This window comes from Apis cerana, linkage group LG2 (assembly GCF_029169275.1).
Source record: "Apis cerana isolate GH-2021 linkage group LG2, AcerK_1.0, whole genome shotgun sequence".
Taxonomy (NCBI): domain Eukaryota; kingdom Metazoa; phylum Arthropoda; class Insecta; order Hymenoptera; family Apidae; genus Apis; species Apis cerana.
In genome coordinates this window covers 2326920-2353879 of record NC_083853.1, presented here as the reverse complement: position 1 = coordinate 2353879, position 26960 = coordinate 2326920, and the positions used below count along the sequence as shown (strand labels likewise).

General features: G+C 17.6%; 1 protein-coding gene across 4 annotated transcripts in view; it reads right to left on the bottom strand.

The window, feature by feature from the left end:
• Nucleotides 1-329: 329 nt before the first annotated feature.
• Nucleotides 330-26960, bottom strand: part of LOC108004505 (protein quick-to-court) — a 29253-nt gene continuing 2622 nt past the window's right edge. Inside the window, exons 2-8 of one of the 4 annotated variants that reach the window (XM_062072111.1) lie at nt 19986-20514; nt 9412-9690; nt 7945-8478; nt 7423-7659; nt 7065-7160; nt 6249-6350; nt 330-4925 (exon numbers count right to left, since the gene is read on the bottom strand). In XM_062072111.1, the coding sequence (XP_061928095.1) occupies nt 4716-4925; nt 6249-6350; nt 7065-7160; nt 7423-7659; nt 7945-8478; nt 9412-9690; nt 19986-20474 (1947 nt within the window). In that variant the 5' untranslated portion in view covers nt 20475-20514 and the 3' untranslated portion in view covers nt 330-4715. The remainder of the gene's footprint in view (nt 4926-6248; nt 6351-7064; nt 7161-7422; nt 7660-7944; nt 8479-9411; nt 9691-19985; nt 20515-26960) is intronic. The other 3 variants (XM_062072112.1, XM_062072113.1, XM_062072115.1) reach the window with 3 other exon arrangements.

The window sequence follows — 26960 nt, the reverse complement described above, 5'->3', positions numbered from 1 at the left end:
TCTGTAGTTAAGTAAAAAATTTATAATGTAAATTATCAAAATTAATTAATTATTAATTTTTTATATAAAATTTAGTTTATTTAAAATACTTTTAATTCAAATAAGTACAAATAAATGTCCATATATATATATATATATATAGTATATATAAATTTTAGTTTATTAAAGTTATAGTACTGAAACTGAAATGTTTTTTTTGAATAATGATATTTTTAAAAAATATAAATAAAATTTACTACATGAAAATAAATTTATTTTCCAATACCCTTAATAATAGTACTCTAATATTATCAAAATATAATTATAATAAAAGCATAATTGAAGCATAATTATTCTTTTTGAACATCTAATTAATATTAGAACAGTTATTAATACATACATACATATAACAAAGCATATATTTGTTTTTTCATAATCTATTTTATATTTAATAATTTTTTGTTATTTATATTTATCTTTGGTTTTGATCTAATAATGTATATAAGATATCATGGTATTGATATTTAATATCGATTTTAGAAATCAAAACAAACACAAAAACTGATATATAAAAATTGAAAATTATTTGTTGAGTTAAAAACTGATTTTTAATTGAATTAATTGAATGAAAATAAATTTTAATTGGATAAAACGAGATATTAATATGATCGAGATAGCTATCTCTGTTTTATGTCATCTAACGGTAAACTTAAAATATTTATAATTTAATAAATAAGATTTAATTACTTTTATATTTATTTTGATCTCTAAATCGATTTTTCAAAGATATCTCATGAATATTAAAATTTTGAATATATAAATTATTTTAAAACGTGTGAAATAGAGTCATAACAGGTATATAGGAAATGTGCTCCTTTTAATTTTTATGTGACGTCTTTAAATAGTTACATTATAATATCTCTCATATCTATCTAACTTGATGTAATCAAGCAGATAAAAAGGCAAAATATTTCCCTCAGTCTCCAAAATTTTTCTTTATCTGGACGCCATATCTAGACTAATATGAATATATACTATATTTTATTTAATAACAACTAAATATATACATACATTATATAATCTAAATATATATATATATAGATTATATAATTTATATATATATTTATATATATATAAATTTACATAATCTATATTCAAAAATTAAAATATTTAATATCTTGTAAAATTTACAATTAATTAAATATAAAATTATATTAAATTATACATATATTTTATGAAAGAAAAAAAATATTTCATATTTTACCATGAAATTGATAAATTTTTTCTTTTTTTTTTATGAATAAGTAAATGTATTTAGTCTTTTGCATTGAAATAAATAAAATGCTTTTCATATAGTTATACATTTATATTAAACATACAAGTTATAGTTGTTGCAATGCATTTTATGAAATATGCTTAATGAAAAAATGAATTAAATATGACATAATTTGTACAATATATTACATGATGTATAATGTGAAATACAAGAATATTTTAATATTTTATATAATAAGAATTATAACTGTTATATATTGCATAATAATTTATTGATATATATTGTTAACTAATAATTTCAAATACAATACAAAGGATTAAATCATTTACTTATACATTGTATACATATATACATGTCATTTTTTATTTTTGATATATATTTTTTAAATAAAATAAATAAAAAATTAATAAAATTAAATAAAAGAATAATTTTTGATCAACGTATTCTAAATAATTTGCACAATATCTTTAAAATTTTTTAATAAATTTATATTTCAAATTAGAAAAACTTATAATAAATTCAAAATTTACTTCTTTTCTTTTAGAGAATATAAATAATTTTGTAAATTATATATAAAATATTTTAAATTATAATTATACGATTGTAAATGTAATAAATTAATAAATTAAAATATTTTTACGTCATACTTTTCAAGTAATATGTTAATTAGATAGATATTTAGAAATTTTAAAAATATTTGCATAAACAAGCAAAAATTTAATTAATTTTAATAATTTATTATTTTAAACCATTTCACTTTCATTCTTTTGTTTTTTTTTCATTCTATTTTTCTTATTTGTTTGTTTCAATATTTTTGTTTATTTTTTGTTTTATTTTAAAATTATTATGTATTATTTTAAAATTTAATTTATTGAAACTAATGATATTGAAATACGTTAACAACATATATGTAAAAAATCAAAAAATTATTTAATAAATTATTAATAAAAAAAAATAAATTCAATGTAACATTGAATTATTTTTTTTATTAATTATTTCATTAATTATTATAAATATTATGATTTAAGTATAAATATAATAAATAATATTAAAATTGAATACTTTGACAATATAAAATTTTTTAAATCTTCATTCCTAAAGAAAAAGATGATAAATACAATAGAAAAATATAATTTACAATTTCTTAAAGATGTGTAATACAATAGGATTTTGATTATCCGAATTATATAATTAATTATATCGAATAATTAAATTTTAATACTTATATATGACTGCATTTGATATGAAGGATGAAAATTTATTATATATATACTTTAATTTTATTTTTTTTTTCAAATTAAAACTAGACTTATTTATACAAAATAAATTTAAAAAAATACATAATATAGTAAATACAGATAAGTATTTACATTTTCTTTTATTTTTAGCGCTTGATATTATTCATATATAAATAAAAAATGGTTAAAAGATAGTCAGAAAATCGAAGTTTAATTATACTATTTCTTGTAAATTAATATTTGTAATTTAACATTATGTAACATTGAATTTTAGTTTCAAATTTCAAGCGATTCATAATTAATATTTTTATCGTAATATAATTATATTAAAAACTTAAAAAATTAAAATTATCATTTGAAATTATTTTATACTTACTTAAAATAAAACAATTTTTCTTTTTTTAAACATATTTAAATATTAAATTGTTTTTATAAATTATATAAAGCTATCATCTTAATGCTTACAATATTTTTGTTTATAAAATATTTTTAATTAATAATGAAAATAATTTAAAAATAAATTCATATATATAGTTAATAATGGCTTGCTATTTATTGGTTTTTTTTTGCTTCGTTAATTATTATATATGATTAAGCAATAGTTATTGAAACATATTATAAACATATATCATATTTAATATTTAATAATTATTTTATGAAAGTTTAATTTATAAATATTGTACAAAATCACCAATTTATTAAAAATTATTTATGAATTGTTTTTTAAATTATAAAATTATAAATTATAAATATTTTTTTCTATTTTCTTAAATAATGGTATATTAATTTTTTATTATTTAAATATTTATTATCGAATCTAATAATATTTATTTGAAACATTTTTTATTCTATATAGTTTCAAAAATAATATGAAAGAATATTACATACATTATATATGTATAAAAAAAACTTTTGATATTAAAAAATACTAGAAAAAATTTTACTTTAAAAAATTTTTTATATGTTTCATCTTCTACATTGATAAAATTTTACTTTTATTAAAACATGATAATTTTATAATTATCTAATTAAATAAATTAAATAAATAATTAGAAGTAATTATATATTATTATCAAAGCGAAATTAAATTAAAATTTAAAAAAAGTGAATCGAATTTATGAAACAATATTTAAATTCATATATTAATTTTTATGTTACTAAAAATATATTATTATATTATAATAGAATATATAATATTATAAATCAATTTACATATAATAAAATTAAGATATAAAAAATGATAAAATAATATATTAGTGATATTATTAGAATAATTTATATTATTGATTTTATATATATTACATTATTGAAATATTACTGCATTATAGTTAATATTATTAAAATATTAATTAAATTCTTTTTACACATTTTTTCATAAATATAATTTTTAATAATTGGTGATTTTTATGTGGTTTTTTTAGAAATATTTATGTTTACAAAAAATATTTTTAATTTTTGTATATTGCATAGAAATGTATTAATTTATTTATATATGAAATATTTTAAACATAATTCTATAATAAAAGTAAATATGCAAAAATCTTCAGATAACTTAGTAAGTATTAGTAAGTATTAAATTATTTAACTTTTAATAATAAGAAATTAATAATAACTACTGTATATCTGTATATAATGTTTATTCTAATGTATACACTATTAAATATGTATGTGTATTAAATAAAATGCAAAATCATAACGGATATAAAAAATTTTTTTCTTTTTATAAGTTGTTTTTTTTTTTATATAACAAAAAATATTTTGATAGTATCAATTTAAGAAATTTATAATAATGAATTTATAAATGAATTAATAAGCTATCTTATGCAAAATGAATAAAATTACCAAACACAATTGCATGTAATAATTTTGTTTGAATTGTTTAAATTGAATTACTTGTTAATGTTAATTTGAAGAAAAAAATAATAAAAAAAATTATTAAAATAAACAAATGTACAATGTGAATATTGTACATATATCTGATATCATTGTTATAAAAATACATATAGCAATGCTATTTATTGCCATGTTAATAGATATAAAGAACTTATAATTGTATAATTATATATTACACAATATTAATATTAATTTTAAACAAAATTCAATTCAAATATTATAATTTTTAAATAAAATATTTTTAAATAGCATTAAATAAAAAAAATACAATAAGTTATCTGAAGATTTTAAATTTATATTGAAATTCAATAATGAAAAAGTTTTAAATATTACTTTCTTGTTGATCGATATATTTTATCAATATTGTGCTTTTCAATTTCTGAAAATCCTAAAATGCTTTCAATTGCATTTAAATGTCCATGATGATTTTCTTTATCCGTTAAGAAATAGTAAATCGCCGATTTTAGGAACTGCAATGTAATCTCTGGATCAAGGACACCTTGATTATTACGTGCTTCTAGTATACGTCGGTACATTGCCTGTTAAACAGATTATATTTGCTAATCATTTTAGAAATAATTTTTATAAATTAAATTAATAAGTGTGTACATTTTTAATTTTATACATTCCTTGGCAGTATACTATCTATCTATATATATGTTACATATTAGATCCAGACATAGTTTATTATTAAATCAATCAAAAATAAACATTTTAGTATATTTATACAATTAAATACATTCATTTTGAGAATATTATTAATTTATTTTTCAGGATCTAACATGATAATAATGATATGATTTGTGTACAATAGTGCAAGCATGTGATGCTTAAGCACGTGCAAACTTACATTAACTGAAGGATAATAAGAGGCTGTTTCTTTCAAGTGCACAAAATAGTTTCTTTAAATCTAATGATACTGCATAATAACATGAACCAACTACATTTGTGCTTAAGTTGGCATGCAATTGTGACAAAGCATTATAATAAATACATTCTCTCATAAACATATCTTTATAATATAATTTATAAATGAAGACACGTGAAATCAATTCTTACCACTATCACAATTTTTACTTTCAAAATGAATGATAATTAAATTAAATATATTTAAATTAATTAATACAAGATTAAATTTTTAAAAAATTAATTAAATTATTATTTATATATATTTAAATTAATTAATAAAAATACAAGAATAATTTTTACTAACTGATATAATATAATTCATGAAAAAAAAAATATTTAATATTTTTTTATTATATAACACACTGATACACTAATTAAAAATAATATAACTATTTCTTTAGATACTACTTTATTAAAATATAAATAAATAAAGTATAAATATTTATTATAATAGTAAGTAACTTGTACAAACTATTCATCATTATATTTATATATTTATTTTATATTTATTTTCATGCTTGAAAAAATAAAATATATATACAAATTTATAAAAACTTAGTTTAATATAATAAAATAAATTATTTATAGAAATTTGAATATAATTTAAATATAATATATATAAATAATCATATATAAAAAAACTTTTATAAGAATATTTGTTAAGAAATAACAGTTACAAATAAATAACAATAAGTTTAATAATTTTTATTTAAAATGTAAATTTCAAAATTAGCTAATATATTTTTATTATTTAAAGGGAAAAATGTAGATATTTCATTAAAAAAATAATTATTCAAATTATAAAAGTCCGCTATTTTGCAAAAGGAATCTCAACAAGGCAGAAATAAGAAAAAAATATTTGTTTGTGCATTTGTATGTGAACAAATACAACATTGATGCTTAAAACAGTGGATGAGAATTGCATCACGTGGCGATTCAGCAGAAATACAGACCTTACGTGTGCCAAGGACCCAGAGAGAAACAGCCTCCTGAGCACTTAATAAACTTTGGCTACGATCGGCTGAAATGTGAGGTTCAGGCGAGTAGCTTGTGTCCTGGAGTGTGAGCGGCGACCAAAAAAAGTGGCACATTATTAGTACAAGAGATTTGTGAATAACAGAGATGCACAAAAAGTGATGCATGAACAATAGTGATTCCTAAATTATATCTTATTTATTCTTATATATTTAAATTTTTATATTTTATTGTTATAGAGATATAATCTACATCTCCTCAAGAAGAAATTATGAAAAAATTAATAGATCTAAAATAATAAACAGTAAATAATATAAGAAATAAAATTAAATAACATAATAATAGAATTTTATTTGAAAGTAAAAATCATCAATAACTGAATAATTAAAAATTACATTAAACAAAGATAACATCTATAAATAATATATAAAACGTTATTAATTAAATAAAATACACGTTTTAAATTTAAAAAGAATTACACAAGCAAAATCTTTAGAATTACAAATAGTATTATAGATTATTAAATATTTATTTTAAAAATAATTGAATACATTGTTTTTATATTAATGATACTTTTTAGTATTATTATACAAGTTATGATAAATTTTATTATATAAAATAAAGATCATGCCATTTTATATAGCGATGAAGATAAATATAAAGCTTCAATTATAAATGAAGTCAAGCATAAAGAATTTTTTTCTTCATTTTTAATGTGCATTGTGTATAATATTACTATCATAATATTAACAATGTATAAAAGAAAATATAACGATTAGAATAAAAATATTTACCTTGATATTTTCCAATTCTGCTTGTGTAATTGTTAATTGTTGAAGTAATTCTGCAACAGTAACCTTTGGTGGTGTTTGATATGCCTGTTCAAGTATCTATAATTGTATTTATAAAAGATAAATAAATATATAAATCTTAATTTTTAATTATGCATTCGAGAGATATTAAATATTTATATAAATAAAATAAAATAAAAAAATATATAAGCAAAATAAAATAAAAATTTAAATATTAAACAAAATTTTTTAATTTTCTTAAATAAGAATTAAAATCAATTGGATAATTTAATTACAAAAAGTATGAAAAAAATTGATAATATTTATATAAATAATGATAATATATATTATAATAATATACCTGATCAGCTTGTTCCATACGTGCTGCTTCTTGACCTTTGGCATACATTTTCAGGTACATTTGTTTATTTCTCTCTTCTTGCTCATTTAATAGAGCCTTTTGTTCTGAGAGTTCTGTTTTTACAGTTTCTAATTCTGCTTCTAATTCACGAGCTCGTGCTTCCGCAACATCAACAGAAGGCCTCACTTCACAGTAACGTGTATTTACTTCAGCTAATTGATTTAATAAACTTTCCACCTAAAATAATTTACTGTATAAATTTATATATTGTATTACTAATAATTTTCTTTTATATATATTTAATCAATTAAAAATTTACAGTTATAACTATTGTTTTATTATTTTCACTTTAAAAAAAAGCGAAAATATTTTTATTAAAAACAAAATCTTATATATAAAAATTTTCTTGTGTATTTTTGATTTATTATTCTTAAAGAATCATATTTTTTTCAAGTTATTCTTATTAAAATACTTTGCATATGATAAATATTTAATATATATGTATTTTCTCTGAGATATCACCTTATCATTGTGTTTTTGCTTGAGATCTTGAAGTTCATCAACATGTCTACGATGCATTTCCTCAATTCTATTTTCATATAGATTTACCAATTTGCGTCTCTCTTCATCTCTTTCCGGTGTTTCTGTAGTTGATCTTATAAATGTATCGGAAGTATTACTTTCATCAACTTTATTAGGAATCGTAGTGATATGAGTACTTTCTGGTATAAATACAGAATCTTTCGAATGGATGGATCCGTCTTCGAAGTGACCCGAATCCGCAAGAGAGGAGGGAAGATCAGAGGGAGCACGTTTTTCTGGAGTTTCTGGACTTGTGATCTTTCGTAGCGCACTTTCATCTGGTAAATCTTTGCTTGGGGATTCTGGAGAAAAAGGATTATTTTCTCGTACAGTAAGGGCATCGCTACTATCCGTCCTTTCATCTGGACTATTTAGAGAAGCTTTATATAATCTTAGTTCTACTACTTCCTTCGTTAATCGAAATATTTCCTGATCCTTCTCTTCAATTTCTTTTCGCGCTTCCTTTAATAAAGCCTAAACAACATAATTTTTATAATAATTATTAATATATAATATTATATATATAAACAAATAAATATTTATTTTTTATTAATATATTATATATTATATTATTTTTTTCGTTAAAAATTTCATTTGTATTATTTCATTTGTAATTGTTTTATTTCATTTGTAAATTTTCGAGTATCATAATATAAAATGGCAATTTTTTAAAACATTCGTAACGAATAATATATTATTGCGTAAAAATTTATGTTGTTAATTATTCAAGTTAATGAATTCCAGCAATTGGAATTTAAATGAGTTCAATTTGATTTAAAATCTTTATTTAAATTAATCAAATGTTACTTAAATTCTTATTAATATTATTTAATTTTTATTGAATGTTTATTAAATTCGAGTAATTTAATATGAATTAGTAAATACCTAAAATAGCACTGGTTAATCTATAATAATAAAAGAAATTTTAAATGTATCGTTAAATTATATTATCATTATATATCATTTTCATTATTATATTTTTATATCATATTTATATTATATTTATATAATATTTATATATTATATTTTTTGTATTCATATTTTTTTCTCGTTTTCAATATTTTATAAACAATATACATATATTTATTTTTATTATTTTTCAATAATACATTTATTAATTTCATCATTTTAAATTGATAAAATTTTAATATATGACTTTAAGTTCCTTGAATTCAAATAATTTGAACGAAACTTTACGAAGTTAAGTTACGAAGTTAATATAAGTTAATATAAGTTAATATAATATAACTCTTTACATATATTCTTCTATGGTTAATAAATTTGAAATTGATAATTAGCCAGTGTACACTCAAGATTTAAGATACTATTGCAAATGGATTAATTATTGCAATATACATAAAATATAAGATAATATCATAAATGATAAAAAACAATATTGATTATTACCTGAAATTTCCTAACTTGTCTAGCTGCTCTTTGAGTAGGTGTAAGATATTGCTCATTGTCACCAGTATGATTTGAACAATGAACAACGTATCTTCGTGATCTACCAGACCATGTGGTACCGTTGAGAGCAAACGTAGCATGGTCACAGGCGCTTGCGGCACTGCAGGCACTTCCGTAACTTTTCACGCTTTCTGCATCACTGTCGTCAGCAATTCCAGTGCCTGATCCTCCAGAGGCCGCGTGTCCAGGCCGCGGCCTCGCCGGCGTCAATGAAAGACTCTAAAATAATGAAGAAAAAAAAAAAAAAAGAAAGATAATTTCATTGATTTTTGATTTAACCCCTTAAGATTTACTATATTTATCTCGTATTAACTATTAAAATTTAATAATTTAGAGCTAATATTACGTACATGATTAAATTTTATATTTTTATATGTAAATAACACGACCATATTAATTATTTTTGTTATTAATGTTATAATTCTATAACATTATAATTTTTTATATAACATTTTATCGATCTAATTTGAAGAAATCTTTGGATCCAATTTAATTTTTTCTTTATATAAATTAATATCAAAATGATTTCAGATTAGAAAATATATTAAAATATTATGAATTACAGTAAATAAATTCAATAATAGTTAAAAAATCTATTATTTAATAATGATGAATTTATTATACTATATTATTATACTTATTGTATCATGTGATGTTTAAAAAGAGTATGTGAAAATTTAAATTTGCTAAATATTACTCAATTCTGTCTCATTCTTGTCATTCTATTATAATATAAAAAAAATATTATGAAATGTATAACAATATAAATATATAAAAATAGTATTAATTCTTTAGGATTCATAAAATCTCGATGTTTGAAGATTGTGTATTTTCAATTGTTTTTTTTAAATATATTATTTTAAACACTTTATATCTTTTTTATCATATAAAGTCATATATCATGTAATATCAAATTAAATAATACTTTCTTTCATATTTTTTAATTTTAGCTAGTTTTAAAGCAAATGTGAATTATTTTTGAACAATTTTTGTACAATACTTTTGAACAAAAATGTATATTTTTAAATAACCTTTATATAATATTGCTAATATTTATGATATTTTCTATATTTTTTTAAATAAATTTTCAAGATTATCTTCAATTCTTTCATATAACTTTTTTATATCACTAACTAATATATGCAATCATTTCATCGAAAATTCAATGAGCTGAAAAAACATTTTTCATTTAATAATAAAAAAAAAATTATGCATAGAAAAAATTTCAGTTATTTTGAATATCGAATCATTTTAATAATACAAAAAAAGTTGTGATCGATTCAGTAAAATAATAATGAAAATAATTGATACGGTCTACTTTATGATAAATTTCTTACATTAAATATAGAAATGAAAATTTTTTTCGAAAAAAAATGTAAAAAAATTTAAAAATAGTAAAATATTTTTTAAAAATTAATTAGCTTTTTAAGGAGTTAATTATTTTAATGATAGGAATTAATTATTTTGATTATCTTATAATTAATCTCATTATTATTTGTTAAATTAATTAAAGGTATAAGTCCACATTAAATAAACGAATAATATTATTCGAAAGTCATATTTTATTCATGCAATTCTGGTTAAATGAAATTTATATGAAATATAATTCGTATAAAAGAGTAGAAAATGAATAGATTGAAGTTATTATATTCTTCTTCTTCTTATTATTTTTTTTATAAATTTATTAATTATAAATTAGATAATTATTAATTATAATTTATTTCAATTGTTTTATAAATGATTTTAAGAATTTATAATGTTTTGAATATTTGCTAAATGAAATATTCTTTAAATTTTACATTTGAAATATAGATAGAATATTTTATTTTACAATAATTATAACATTAAAATACTAAGAAATAAATTTAATTGAAATATTAAAGATAATTATTCGATTTAATTCTATTGCTTTTGTAAATCATTAAGAATTTTTTATAATAATATCTAATAATAAAAATCATAAGGAATAATATATTTTATAATATATTAAAATGAATTAAATACAGTTTAAATCAGTATCATTTAAATCAATTTAAATAAGTTTTAAAAATTATAATGTTGTAAAATGATTTGTCATATCTTTTTCATAAAAATAAAATGAGTTTACTATAAAATGTGATAAATTCATTTTAAAATATTTATGAAAATTCTGTAATAAATGATGTTATATTGTAACTATTAATAACTATAAAAATTTAATTATTTTATATAGATTTTTTATATAGACGATTTTTTTATATTGTTGACGACAAAAGAACGAATATATAAAAAGATAAATTAAAAATGAAGACTTATATTTTAAAAAGCCTTATTCGTACATTTGTATGCTGTAAACATTATAGTAGATATTATTGCGTTTATATTATGCATTATGTTATTATATAATGCATAATGTGTTATTATACAATGTTATACAATGCATTAAATTAATTAATTAAATAATTATAAAAATACATAATCAAATTACTCATATTAAATCAATTACTCATTCTAATATAAGTATAAAATACATTTGGAAAATATAAAAAAAGAAAAAATAAAAAAAAATGAAAAACAAAAAAAATTTTTTTAATAAAAAATGCTGTAAAATTTCTATTTGAATATTGAATTATCTTAAAATATTAGGAAATAAAGATAAATATTCTAAATATTCTAAATATATTACTTTATTTATATTTTATATCATTTTCATAAGTATATATATTTTTTAAATTCTAATTAAACAAAATTAAGATTATGATAATGTAAAAGTAAAAAAGAAATAAAATAAAAATTAAATAAAATAAAATTATAATATAAGAAATGATTAAAATATATTAAAAGAAATTAAAAAATCAAGGAGGAAAAAATTATTAAAACAAAATAAATAATATGCAATTTTAATTTTCAATGAAAAAAAAATTACAATATGAATTATTCTATTTATTCACTTATTTAAATATTAAAGAAATTGATTATTCAATTTTTTTTATAATTAATTGTTTTGAATAATCGAGCTGTTATTATATAAAATTTTATTTTTATTTCACTTTTTGTCTCTTACTATATTTTCCTCTTACTATATTCTTATTATATCCTATAATGTAATAAATCCTAGTAACAATATAGATACTATATTGATATTTATTAGATGTATACATAAATAGGATCATAAATAAACATTTAGCTTCAATATTGATTTGGAAATAAGGCTTCATATAAGAAAAATTACATTTTTAATTTATTTTTTCATGTGAGTTTCCTTTTGAGTTATTCCGTTAATTTGAAAACATCGCATATTCATATATTTTTTCTAATTTATGAAATCTGCATACTTCTGTAATGTATTTTTATATATATTTTGATTCATAATAAGTATTGTTGATTCATAATAAATTATTTAATATTTTTAAAGTAAACGAATTAATCTAATAATTAATATTAAATAATTATGCAAATCATTTTAGATAATACTAAAATAATATTCCAAATTTTTATGAAAATAATACTTCTTATAATACTTCTTATAATTATATATTTTGAATAAATAAATATTTCAAGATTTTATTAAAGTGTTATTAATGAAACTGTTAAATTAAATTAAATTAAATTAAAATTAAATTAATAAATTTCAAAAATATATTTTTTAAAGCATGAGTTTAAGAGAAAGATTTAGTTTAATAGTTTAATTAATTAACGTATATATTATGAAAAATGTCATATGTAGAGAATTAGAATTACAGCTCCTGGCTATCAAATTAAAATTTTAAAAAATTTTGAAAATTTATTATTTTTCTATCATTAAGAAATGTATAATATTATACATATGTATCTGTTTTTATTACATTTTATATTTTTTTATAATAAATATTCAGTGCATAAAACATAATAAAATATAATAATATATATAACATAATAAAACATTTAATATCAACGAAAAAAAAATTAATATTATTTAAATTTTATGTAAATCGCAATATTTTAATTTACTTTGAAATTATAACAGGATATAAAGAAATTGAATTGATTAAAAAATCGATATATATATATTTGCAGCACTTGAGAATTATCTTTAGCATAATTAATAATCAGTAAGGGTTAAATATTCCAAAAATAATACTCTAGAAAATAATAAATTAATTATTATAATTATTAATTATTACACATAATTATATATATTCATCATTATTGTTTTATTAAATTTTTAACATTACTGTAATGATATATAGTATAGTTATCCAATATTACACAAAATGAATCACGTAACGTGACCACATCAAATAACTTGTAAATTATTAAATATATTATTAAAAAATTATTTCATATAAAAATTCTATAACATAAGAAATATAATTTGATGTTATTATTTTTTTTATAATTAAATATATAGTTAACAACATTTCTAGTTCAACATTTAATATAGATAATAAATAAATAAATGTTTTTATTTTTTTCAAATTGATAAGATTTTTTTAAATAAATATATCATTTATAATTAGATAAAAGAAATCATTATGAAAAAAATATTTAAGAATTTATAATATTAAAAAAAACAAACTCATAAATTAATTTTAATTATTAATACTTCGATAATTTTATTTTTAAAATTAATTAATAATCAGATTTTAATGATTTATAATCAGGAATATATGTCCCCTACAGCATGCAATTTTCATAAATACTTTTTCATTTATACTAAATACTAAATACTAAATACTTTTTCATTTATTAATTAATTTACGTATATAATTTTACTTGAGGTGATCATGGTACGCGATTCATCCTCCTATGTATAATAGGTTACAACAGTATTGAAACGATATACAGAATGTTCATTAAACTTGTAATACTCATCAAAAAAAAAAAATCTTAATAAATATGAATTGAAAAACCCATTAAATATTACAACATATATTCGATATATCTTCTTAATTTCGATTTCTCCTCATAGATACGTACACATATTGAAAAATCGCCAACATTAATAATTAATGATAGTAATTAAATTTTTTGGATTTGTTAGATATTATATACAATGAAATCTCTATAATTGTAATATTCGAAATAATAATACCTGAGTGTTGGATTAAAAAAATATATAATAGAATTTTTATATTTAATTCTTTACAGATTTCATAATTTATTTATTTATTAAATCACTTTAAAGTGATTAATTTTTTAAAGCGTTGAATATTGATTATATTCCACTTGTTTTTCAAATCATGTGGATTTTCTTTGTATTATCATAAATGTTTTAGAAGAAAATAGAAATATATTTTTTCATCATTACTTTCATCGTAATCTCTTTTTTGTTATTGTAAGAATTTAAATTAGTACTAAAGTAATTTTAAAATATTAATTTAATAATATAAAATTGAAATAGAATCTACTATATTATTATAAGTTTAAACTAGAAAAATCTAATGATTTTTAAATCTATGTTTATTAAGACTTTTTTTTTATTGTTTTGATAAATATTATATTATATTGTATTATATTATATTATACAATCCATGAATATGAGATTTGGCAAAAACTTTTATAAATAACCTGTATTTTATAATATTTATCACAATATTTCTCGCTCAATGTTTATTGACTTCAACATAATCATTGTGATTATAATCAGTCGATATTATTATTTGCATTTATTATGTGCCAAAAGACTGTATGATACATTCAACAAATACATTCGAAGTACTATAAATAAAATATACACTAAAGCATGTTAAAATATACAAAAGAAATAACGGCCATATTTATTATGATTGATACTATGCGGTACTCATTGCTGATTCCAAAGAATCTGATTTACATTATTTCATAAAATATATATTTCTATTTATTTCTTGTTTTTTTATATTTTTATTTATATTCATATTTGTTATATTATATTCATATTTACAATGAATAATTCCATATTAAAAATAAAAAATATATAATAGTATATAATAGAAATATTGCTGATTATAATTCATCTACAGATTTCACATAAAGATATATTCTTGTTCTGTCTAATTATTATATCCGCTATTATGCATATATAAAACTGAATAGCATCACCTCGTTGAATAAATTACAAATGTCTGAATTTTTGAATTAAAATAAAGAACAACGTTTTTATGTTTTTATGTAAAATTTCGGCCATTAATGAATAAAAATATTGTTAACGATCTTCTAGAATCTTATCCATTATCCGAACGGTTTTTTTAAATCATAATTATAAAAATAAATTGCTTGTTAAAAGAAAAATTAGATATTATTTCTATTTGTACATTGAGAATTTATTTAAAAATATATATTTCTGCATAAAATGAAATATTGCCTAGAAAATATCGGATATTTCGTACAAATCGGTGATTAACATTTATTATATTTGACATGTTTGTAGAAGCATTATATTTAATGATTGTTTAAGTTATTATTAAGTCACATATATTGTCTAATCATTGATTATAAGAACAAAAATCACATATATATGATATGTAAATATTAATTTCAAAAATTCAATTTATGATTTCATTAATATCCATTCATGGCCGAATAGTTATATCCTTTCGTTTTAATCAATAATTTACAATCAGTTTAATATAGTTTGATATTTGAAATTTTATTTATATAATTATTTTTATTTTAAATTTCTTTTATTTTAAGAAACATAACATATATAAATTCTTTTATTGTCTTTTCATTGTTTCTATGTTAATCCAATAAAATTTTTATATATAATTATTATAAAATTAATATATATATGTATAACTGATATAAATCTAAAAAACCTATTTTTTAAATTTTCGTTAAAGAATTAGATAAAAAAGTTGGCGATAAAAAATTAATACTAAAGTAATAAATATTTTTTATTTTAAATTTTTCTAATTTTTCAAAAAAAAATTTAATGTATTATTATATTCAATTTTAAAAAAATTGTATTTTAAAGAATACACCAATATTTTTTAGAGTCATTATATATATATCAACAAAAAGCAACGAAAGAATTAATCTGAAAAAATTATTTATGGATCTTTTAATTAGAAAATAATTAAAATTATTGCATGATCTTAATTCAATGGCCAAGGGCTGTTAAAAAAAATTAGTAAATAATGCAATGGAATATGAATGTTAATAATAGAAAAAGAGAGATTGAATTAGAAATCGAATATTTTGCATGATTAAGAAAAACAATTTTTAATAATATAATATCGATTTTAAATCAATTTTTAATCTAAATTCTAGGAAACGTATTGAAACGATCCTATCTTATTTACTGTTCGTATTACGTTACTGTTAGATCATAAATAAAATATTCAATTTATCATTGCAATCATTAAATAAATATACTTCCTACATACTTTATAATAAGTTGCATTTAAAGGATTATATAGACGTAGAGAAGATTTCATGATTTTTATACCTGATCGCCTAAGGGTAATTTACCTTAAGCTTTTTTTAAGAAGTTTTCTTGCTCCCTGACTAGGAAGTCTCGTTTGAAAGTGATGCAAAATCAAACATCCCATTGAGTAGAAAGATAAAACTCTTCTTTAAAGACGAGAAGTTAGCCGTATCTGCATGAGAACAGTTTTTATATGAAAATAACTAAAATATTTTTTAAATATATGTTTTTCTAATTTTCTATAAATATTTCGATCATAAATAAAATTAGATAATAAAGCTTTTAATAAATAAATAGTATTTATAGAAAGGTGATATTTATATTTTCAATTATTTTTAATTTATAGCAAATAGATTAATAGAAAGTAAATATATAATCTTATGTTTATGTTTATGTTTATGTTTATGTATATAATATATAAACATTTATTATGTTTATATATTATATAATTTATTATTATGTATATACAAATTTTTCTTTTTTAAAAAAAAAAAAAAAAAATAAAAGAAAAGTTATCATTTAGCATATTATTTTGTAATTATCATTTTTGTAATTATTTGAAATTGTATTCGCAACAAAACAAAAATAATTATTTCTATATAATTATTCATTATTATAAAGATAAGATATTATGATTTATATCTTCGAAATCATGATATAACTGATAAATGCAATTGAAAAAAAAGTAATTTGTAATTTAAAAATGTATTTTTATTAATTAATTATTAATTTATTAATATAGATTTAATAAGATTTCATCATATACAACAGTTTCTATTTTTGAGAAAATCAAATCATTCTCGTTATATTTACGAGCAATGCCAATAAATATAGTTTTAAAGAATAAAAAATACATTTTAATATTTTAATTTGATTTATTAAATTTTTGAAAATCTGCTCTCAATATCTTATTTGGCAAATTAGAGAAGCACCAATCTATTATAACTTATTATATTTAAATTTTTCACTCATTTGAATATTTTCAGTTCATAGATTTTAATTTCTCAAAATAAATTATTTCATATTATAACAACACATTATATTTATTATTATAACAACACATAAATGATATTTATTCTTTTGATGATATTTTTTAATTTTCCTGATTTTTATAAAAAAATTTATGAAATTTCAATAATTGAAATATTCTATGTGTATTCAATAAATTTTCAAATTTTCTTTTACATATTTTACATAACAAAATTTTATTCTATATTTTTGACTCATTCTTAAAATTAGCTCTTGTTCGTTTGTATCGATTTCAGAAACACTGTATATATTTTTTACCTAAGCTTTTATCGAATTTATTTATTAACAAACAAAACGAAAAAAATAAATATTCTATATTAAAAATACAATATACACAGAATATATATAAAAAATGAAGTGATATTTTATTAAAATCAAAGACTCGCTGAAAGACCTATATGAATTTTTATTCTATTTCCATTACTGTAACATGCTATTTTATCAATAATCCGACAAAAATGAAAATCGTTTTCGAAATAAACAATAAAAATAAATAGAGATTTTGTTGAATTATTTCCCGCTTTTTTCGTCATTTTATCCAGAAAAAAAAGTAATTTAAATCGATGTTACATCTGATGGGATTAAGCATCGATAAATATAGTGCGCAATCGTTATACTAGTAATATCTAGCAATAAGAGCTATAAAAGCAATGAAGAGGTTTCATCTGCGCTGACGCATAGCTTGCAAAAAGGTTAGAATGTTTCCATATTTCGTTGCTTATCTTGAATCTACTTAAATCTAAATATATAATTAATAATTCAAATTTTGTTTAGCTAAGCACAAGACATCTTTTCATGCTTGCTCGAGTTCCTCTTACTTTTATGTTTGATGAAAAAGTAATGTGTATATAAGGATTGTTATACGATTTTTTACGACAAAAATCAAAGATCCAAGTCCTTTAAAAAATTCTTAATGTTAGTCGCTATAAGAATGTACAATCGTTGTTTAATTTTTTTTAAAAATTAGATTAATCCTAATGAATTGAATTTGATTTCTTAATGGAATAATTATTTATTATTGAGGCTAGAGGCTTTGAATTGAGAGAAAATTGAAAGCTATTTATTTAATAAATGATTCAACATATACGAATTCCAATAAATGGATTGAAAATATTTTAAAAACTGTGATATCAAATGAAAATCGGTCTTGGCAAATTGCCTATATTTATTATGTTATTTGAGTGATTCGAATTTCGTGACATAAACTTATTTAAAAAATAGTTTTTTTTTGTTTATTTTATATTGTATTGAAAGATAACATATATATATATATATATATATACATATATATATATATATATATATACATAATATATACATAAATTTTATAAATTTTACAATATTTATTTTGAAATTATTATCATTTAGTTATTAATGCTACTTAATATTATTCTCATTATTAAGTAATTTACATACTATTACAAATATTTATATATATTTATAATTATAAATTATGTCAATTTTGACTAAAATAAAATTTCACTAAACTAAAGATATTATGATTTTGTAATTATTGAAAAGTGCTTTTATGTGTAAATATAAAATATGTGTAAATGTTAAAAAAAAAGTAATAATAATAAAAATATTGAACTGAAAAATCTAAAATAAAAAGTATTATATTTCTATATGTATATACTAAGTTTATATGCAACAAATAAAATATTATTATAATCATAAATATAATAATAACTAGATATACATTTATTACATTTTTACCAACAAAAATATTTTAATTTTTAAACATTATTTTTTTATATCAATTTTATAGATAATAAAATAATACTACGTCGTTATTTCGACGGTAAATTCTCTGATAATTTTTTTATGTTTTTAAAAGAAGAAAATAATTTTTTTTTCAAACATACACGTAACTATATATTTTTATATTTTTTTGTCCATCATCATTTCCATTTTTAATACCATTATTATCGTTATATTAAAACTCATATAAGAACTGCCCAAAAATAGTCAATAAGATAGAATTGTCTAAACGCATCTGTGATCTGCATCGAAGACGTAATATTGCGGGGAAAACTAAGAAGCCATATCTCTCGAATAAGAATAATAATAAAAATAAATGTGATTAATATTGAACATATTAAAGATTAATACTCACGAGAGATCGTTGTCGGGGTGATTCAGTTCCATTCTCCGTGATGACTGGAAAAGTACGATGGTCCAGGTGATGATGCTGCTGCTGCAGGAAGTTAAAACGACGATAATAATGATAAGATCTGCTCAGAGCCGCGGTGGCCGTGGTACTGGATAATGGTGATGGGTTATTTGGTGAAAGTCGTTCACCGCACATGCGCATACTAGCCGACCGACGCAGGCCTGTAGGCGAGGGACGTGGAATACGGGAATCCAATGAAGAGGATATCGAAGATGATATCGAGGGTGACGGAACGGTGACCGATGCACTTCCTGTCGTGTAAACCACGTTGTTATCGGCATTGACCTTGATCATGCTGCTGTTGTCAGAACATGTTACTGGCTCTGACGGTGCTAATTCCGTTGTGAGTGATTCGTTCGTGTTTAAGAGTGAGGAGCCTGGATTCATCGATTGAGAAGAATGTAAGGATCTTTCGCTACCGTGACGAGCCATCTCCTACTGATTTAGTTTACCTCATCACTTCGTATAATTCCTATGCAAGAAAATCAAACTTCCGTTAAGCTTTGTTCATTGAAAAATACACGGCATATCAATTATGGGTTCCTTAATGAGTTTTTTTTTTAATAGATTTAAAATTATTATTATCGTTTAGAATTATTATGTTGGAAATTATTATGTAAAAATTTCCAATTGATGTAAATATTTCATAAAAATAGGTTAAGTTTTAAGATTTGAGTTTTATTTAAGGTTGGAAAATGTTATTTAAGAAATTGGAAAACGTGATACAAATCGATGAATTATATAATAATAGTATAATATAAAGTAATCGGTAAATAATTATATTGTTAAGATAACAAAATTTAATAGCAACTTGATGATAAAAAAATATATTATATAAAATACGCAATTCTTGTAAGATAATTCCTTTTTATATTTAGTGTTGAATATTTATTTCTTTTTATAGAGATTTAAATAATTATTTCTTGATTAAAAATTAAAAAATATAGTTTTCAAACATATTTATATTTTATACTTCTAATTGACTTAAAAATAATATATTTTTAACTTAATAAAATTTTTAGTATTTGTTTTTATTTTATTTTTTCTTATTAAATTAGTTTCATATATATATCATAATACATATTTTATTGAGATTAATATTTGTATATTTTATGTATCTTTAAAATTATCCTTAAAATTAATTATATATATATATATATATATATATATATATATATATATATATATATATATATTCACAGTTCGTTTATTAATATTGATTAATATTAAATATGAATAATTTTAATTTTCTTAAGATTGCTAGTAATTTATTTTAAATATGGAAAAATATTACGTTATCAATTGCAACCATATAAAAAAAACTATAAATATGTACATAAAATATATATATATACTATATATACTATATATAAATATATACTATAACATATACTTTAAAAATATTTATTATCAAAAATGATCAAAATAATTAAAAACAAAAATAAAATTATTAAAAAATAAATAAAAATTCTTTTCTATGAATTATTTTAAAAAATATTATTTGTCTTATTTTATTTGTTTCTTTTTGCTAAAATTTGTAATTATAATGAATTTAAATTTCATTTGAAATTTTCAAAAAATTAATATAATCAAAATACATTAAATAAGTAATACATTATTTATTAAAAAGATGCGTTTTGAATAGAAATAATAATAGAATAATAGAATAATAAAAAAAATATGATTATTATTATTATTATTATAAAGATGATTAAATGATTATAATTGATATAATTATATAATAAAATTAAATAATGATAAAATCATGTTAATTCACTAGAATCATAATTATTTTATAATTTTATTACATACTTATTTTATAATTTTATTTATATATTTAAATAATGTGCACTTCTAATTTTGCTACTATTAAATTAAAAAAACTATTTGATTTTATATAAGCATGATTTTATTTATATATTTAAATAATGTGCACTTCTAATTTTGCTACTATTAAATTAAAAAAACTATTTGATTTTATACAAGCGTGATATCAATCTTTCTACAATTGATAACTATTCAAATCTCTATTTACTTATCATTTATTTAAATTATTATTACTATTATTATTATTATTTTTATTATATTATTATTTATTTTTATAATATATTATATATATTATAGAAGTATATAAAATACGGAAAAATAAATAATAAATAATACGTAAAAATGACAGATAATCATAGAGATGGTAATTAATTAAAATAATTAAGATCATCTAAATTAAATATTTTCTTTTTTTTAAATATATAATTTTTTAATTTTATTATTCATTATTATAGTATATTATAGTATATAGTATTATTTCATTATAGATATTTTTTTTAAGAAATAAATATTGTTTATATATATATATATATAGATATATATTATAATTAAATTCTTATATCATTTAATCATATTTCATCATATTTAATTAGATTTCAAAAAAATTTGTATTATATTTTTAAAATTTTTGTAGTATATTTTTCACACAAAAATATTTCATTTTTCTAAATAGATCAATTCTAAATAGATAATTGTAATCAAAATTTTGAATATCATTGATCATCATTAAAGATATAATATAAGATCTTCTATACTACTTATAAAATGTTTAAATATGTAAAGAATGAAAGTTTGAAGATATTAATAGACTAAGATAATTAAAAAAGAAACAAAATAATTTATTAGAAATATAAAAAGAATATATATTTTTAAAATTGATATATATTCTTTGCTAAAAGTAACTATTGAAATATTTGAACTATTGAAATATTATAACGAAAGATTTATATGAATAGAAGCTACAATTGAATTTCATTTTTAATTTTTATATTACAATCGTTAATGCAATCAATAATTATTCTTTAAAATTTAAATTTTTATTTAATTTTATTAATATTTATTAATTTTACTAATTTTAAATTTTTACTAATTTTTACTTAATTATTTTACTTAATTAAGTAAAATATTTATTTAATTAATGTATAATTGCAATTAATGATTCAGACACATAATCGTCAATTTAATTGCTACTTAGAATGATTATTTATTAAAAATTTCATTCTTTATAAAATTCATTGAAGTGCAAATTGATATATTTTAATTCATAATAATAGTCATTTAATATAAGAGACATACATATGATATAGATATCACATACTTCTGCATTAAATAAAATTATAAATTATAATTATAAAGTTAAACTTTAAATAAAATTAATAATTAATATTGATGATTTTATTTTTTTTTAGTTAAATAAGATTTTTTATGATTATATAGCTTTGTAATTATAAGTATTAAAAAATTTTGTCGATTAATTTAGATATAATTTGTATTAAATAAAATAACATAAATTACAATATTTTCATTTTAAAATCTGAAAATATAAAAATAGAAATATAATAAAATTTATAATATTTAATTATGATTTATCAAAATATGTATTAATATTAATAATAATATGTATTAATAATGTATTAATAAATTCACTTAGATAATAAAAATTTATTCGTAGAAAATATTTTTTCGTTTTCATTTAAAACAATATAAAATAATTTTTATTTATATACCTTTTTTTTTAATATCTTTTTCATGATCAATATTTTTCTTTGGCAATTTAATTATTTTATTATGTAATTATTTTACTGAAATTGAAACATTCATTAAAGCAATTAATAATATTTGAATAATTCCTTTAAATAATTCAAAAATAAAAAAAATTTAATTGAAATGAATATATGACACAAATAGCATATATAAATTATTAGAATTTAGATATAGATTAGACAAATATAAAATAGATATAGATAGAATAAAGAAATTAAATATTAATTAAAAATTGAATTGTCATATTAGAGAATTTGAAAATATAAAAAAAGTTAATTATTAAACTTATTAATTTAAAATTTTTATTAATTTATTAGGTTTTAAAATATTAATTTTAAAACTATTTTAATTATTCAAAAAGAAAAAAAATATTTTAAAAATGAAATAAAAAATATTTATAATATTAGTAAAAATTAATATTTCGATTAAAAATTAAAATCAATAGAAATAACATTTTGCAATTAATAATTAATTATCACATTAATCAAATTTCTTAAAGAATTTGTTAGAAATATAAAATATTCTTATATTATCAAAATTTTATATTATGAATTTTATAAAATTTTATATATATGAATTTTTTAAATATATTATACACATATATTACGTAATCTATTATGTATATACATATACATATATATATATAATACATATAAATTTATATAATCTAAATAATACATAAAAATCTTTTTATAAAATCAGAATTTTTGGATGAATTTCTTTGTAATATAGAGTATGAATATTTTTGTGATTGATTCTATGCATATATATAATCGAATTTCAAGGAAAAAGTATTAAATAGTTATGAAGAGTTTTTTTTATCGACATTTTCAAATAAAAAAATTTTAAAAAAAGAAAATTCAATATATAAAATTATATAAAAATATTGTATTTATTCAATTATAAATAATTCGAAGAAAGAAAAATTCGTAAACGTTATCTTTGGTTTTTTTTTAGCATTGCAAGATAAGAAGATATCGAATAGTCTTTTAATTTTAATTATGCTAGATTATGACTCAATTATTTCAATTATTTTATAGAGCTAATATAATTATAAAGGCTTTAGAGGTAATAAAAGTTTCACTTATATTAAATTTCAACTTGTAAAAGTCACTTTATTTTAAATTGCATGGATAAAGTAAGATAATCTAAATAATTCAAGTAATTGAAGTAAATTTATTTTGTCTTTGTAATCATTTTTAAAAGTAAACAAGGGTAAAAGATAATGGATAAAATTATAAAATTATAGAAATTCGAACTACAAAATTTCTAAAAAAATAACACTTTTAATATTTCTCTATTTCAAGAGAAATATATTTAATGTGAAAGAAAATAAAATAAAAAATAAAATAATATAAAAGCAATAATATATGCATATGCTATATTATAAAATCAATAACTTGTTTTTACAAATCAGAATCTCGACTTTCATTTTATCATTTTATATATCATTTTATACATAATATTTGCAAATATAAAATATTTTTAAATTGTTAATTTATATCATAAAATTATGTGTAAAAATAATTTGTCATCTCATATTTGTTTATGAAAAGAGTTTATTGTAAAATATTTACAAAACATATATTTCAAATAAAATATATATAGAAATGGAAAAAAGTACAAAATAATTTGTATTAAAATACAATACAAACTTAAATTGAATAATATTGAATAATCTTTGAATTTATAAGTTTATTACTTATTTTATTATTAATTACCATCAATTATTCATAATCTTTAATAGAAATAATTGAATTTTATAATATATATAATATATATATTAAGATATTTTTATAAAATTATACAAAGCATCATATAATGATATAATCCATATAAAAAAAAATGCAAAGAAAAATTTTGTGAATTGAAAATCATAAAAGTAATAAAATATTATAAAAATGAAGATACTTTAGGATTAATTTAGATGGAAGAATGAAATGATCAATATTTTGAATATACGATAAAATAAATCATAAATAATTTGTTGTCATTTGTTTTGAAATATTTTAATACTTTTTAAAATTATCTTTGAAAAAAGTATTGTTAATAATTTTTTAAATATAAAAAAAAACAAATATTTGAAATAAATATTATTATAAGAACAAATATCTGAACAATTAAAAATTAATATTTAACAATTAAATTAATATTACATTTTATTAAAGAAAAAATGAAAAATATTATACATTCTCCTTCATTTTTTCATAGAAAATTCACAATTCAAATTTAATTTCTAAAAAGTTAATTTCTAATAATTCATTTCATTAAATAAAAAAATTCAAGATATGTTTACATAATAGTTTTGAAAATCTCGATTCAGAGATTTTAATTTTTTTTAATCTCTATTTAAAAATCTATTATTCTATTACTTACTAATTTTACTTATAATCTTATTATATAATGTATACAGCAAAATTAAATAACAAATATTTTAAATAATAAAATGTAGTTATTTATATAAATATTATATATTCAATATTGTTAAAATAATTTATAAAATATTTCCAACTTAAAATAAAATTAATTTTTTTAAATAATAATTGTTCTATTAAATACTTTATCTATTCCTAAATATTATGCAGAAAATTGTTATTATTAGATAAATGTTGACCTTATAAAGATTTATTATATTAAATTATTCATTTAATGGAATTTCTATTTCCTTTTGTAACACATTTGTTTATTGTCTATTACATCTATATATATCTATTATATCTATTATATCTATTATATCTATATCTATTATATCTATTATATTTAATTTATCTTAATTTGAAATTATTAACGTTTATAAAAATTCAATAATATAATAATATAAAATTTAAATTTAATTTAAATTTAAATTAAAATTTAATAATAATATATCTTTAAAAATTAATATTAATTTAGAAAATAAAAAAATCATACATTATTATTATTCTATTTTTACTATATTTTTAAAACTAATTCTTTTTAATTTTTTTTTATTTTTCAATTTTTTTAATTGAGAAAAATTAATATTGCATTTATTTTAGATAAAGAATTCATTGTAAAATGAAAAAGAATATTATGAATAAAAATAAATAATTTTAAATATTTGTCTCTCTCTCTCTCTCGCTCTCTCTCTCAAATTTATAAAATTATAATAAAGAAGTATTATATATTATTTATATATATATTTAAACATAAAACCAAATATTTAAGAAAATCAGATTATTATTAATTGAATATTATAATTTACAAATAATAAAAAAAATATAAAGTATTATTTAATAAAATAAAGTTTTATTGAAAAATATTTTAAAAATTTTTTATTTTGTTTCTTGTTATTTATTGAATTCTGGT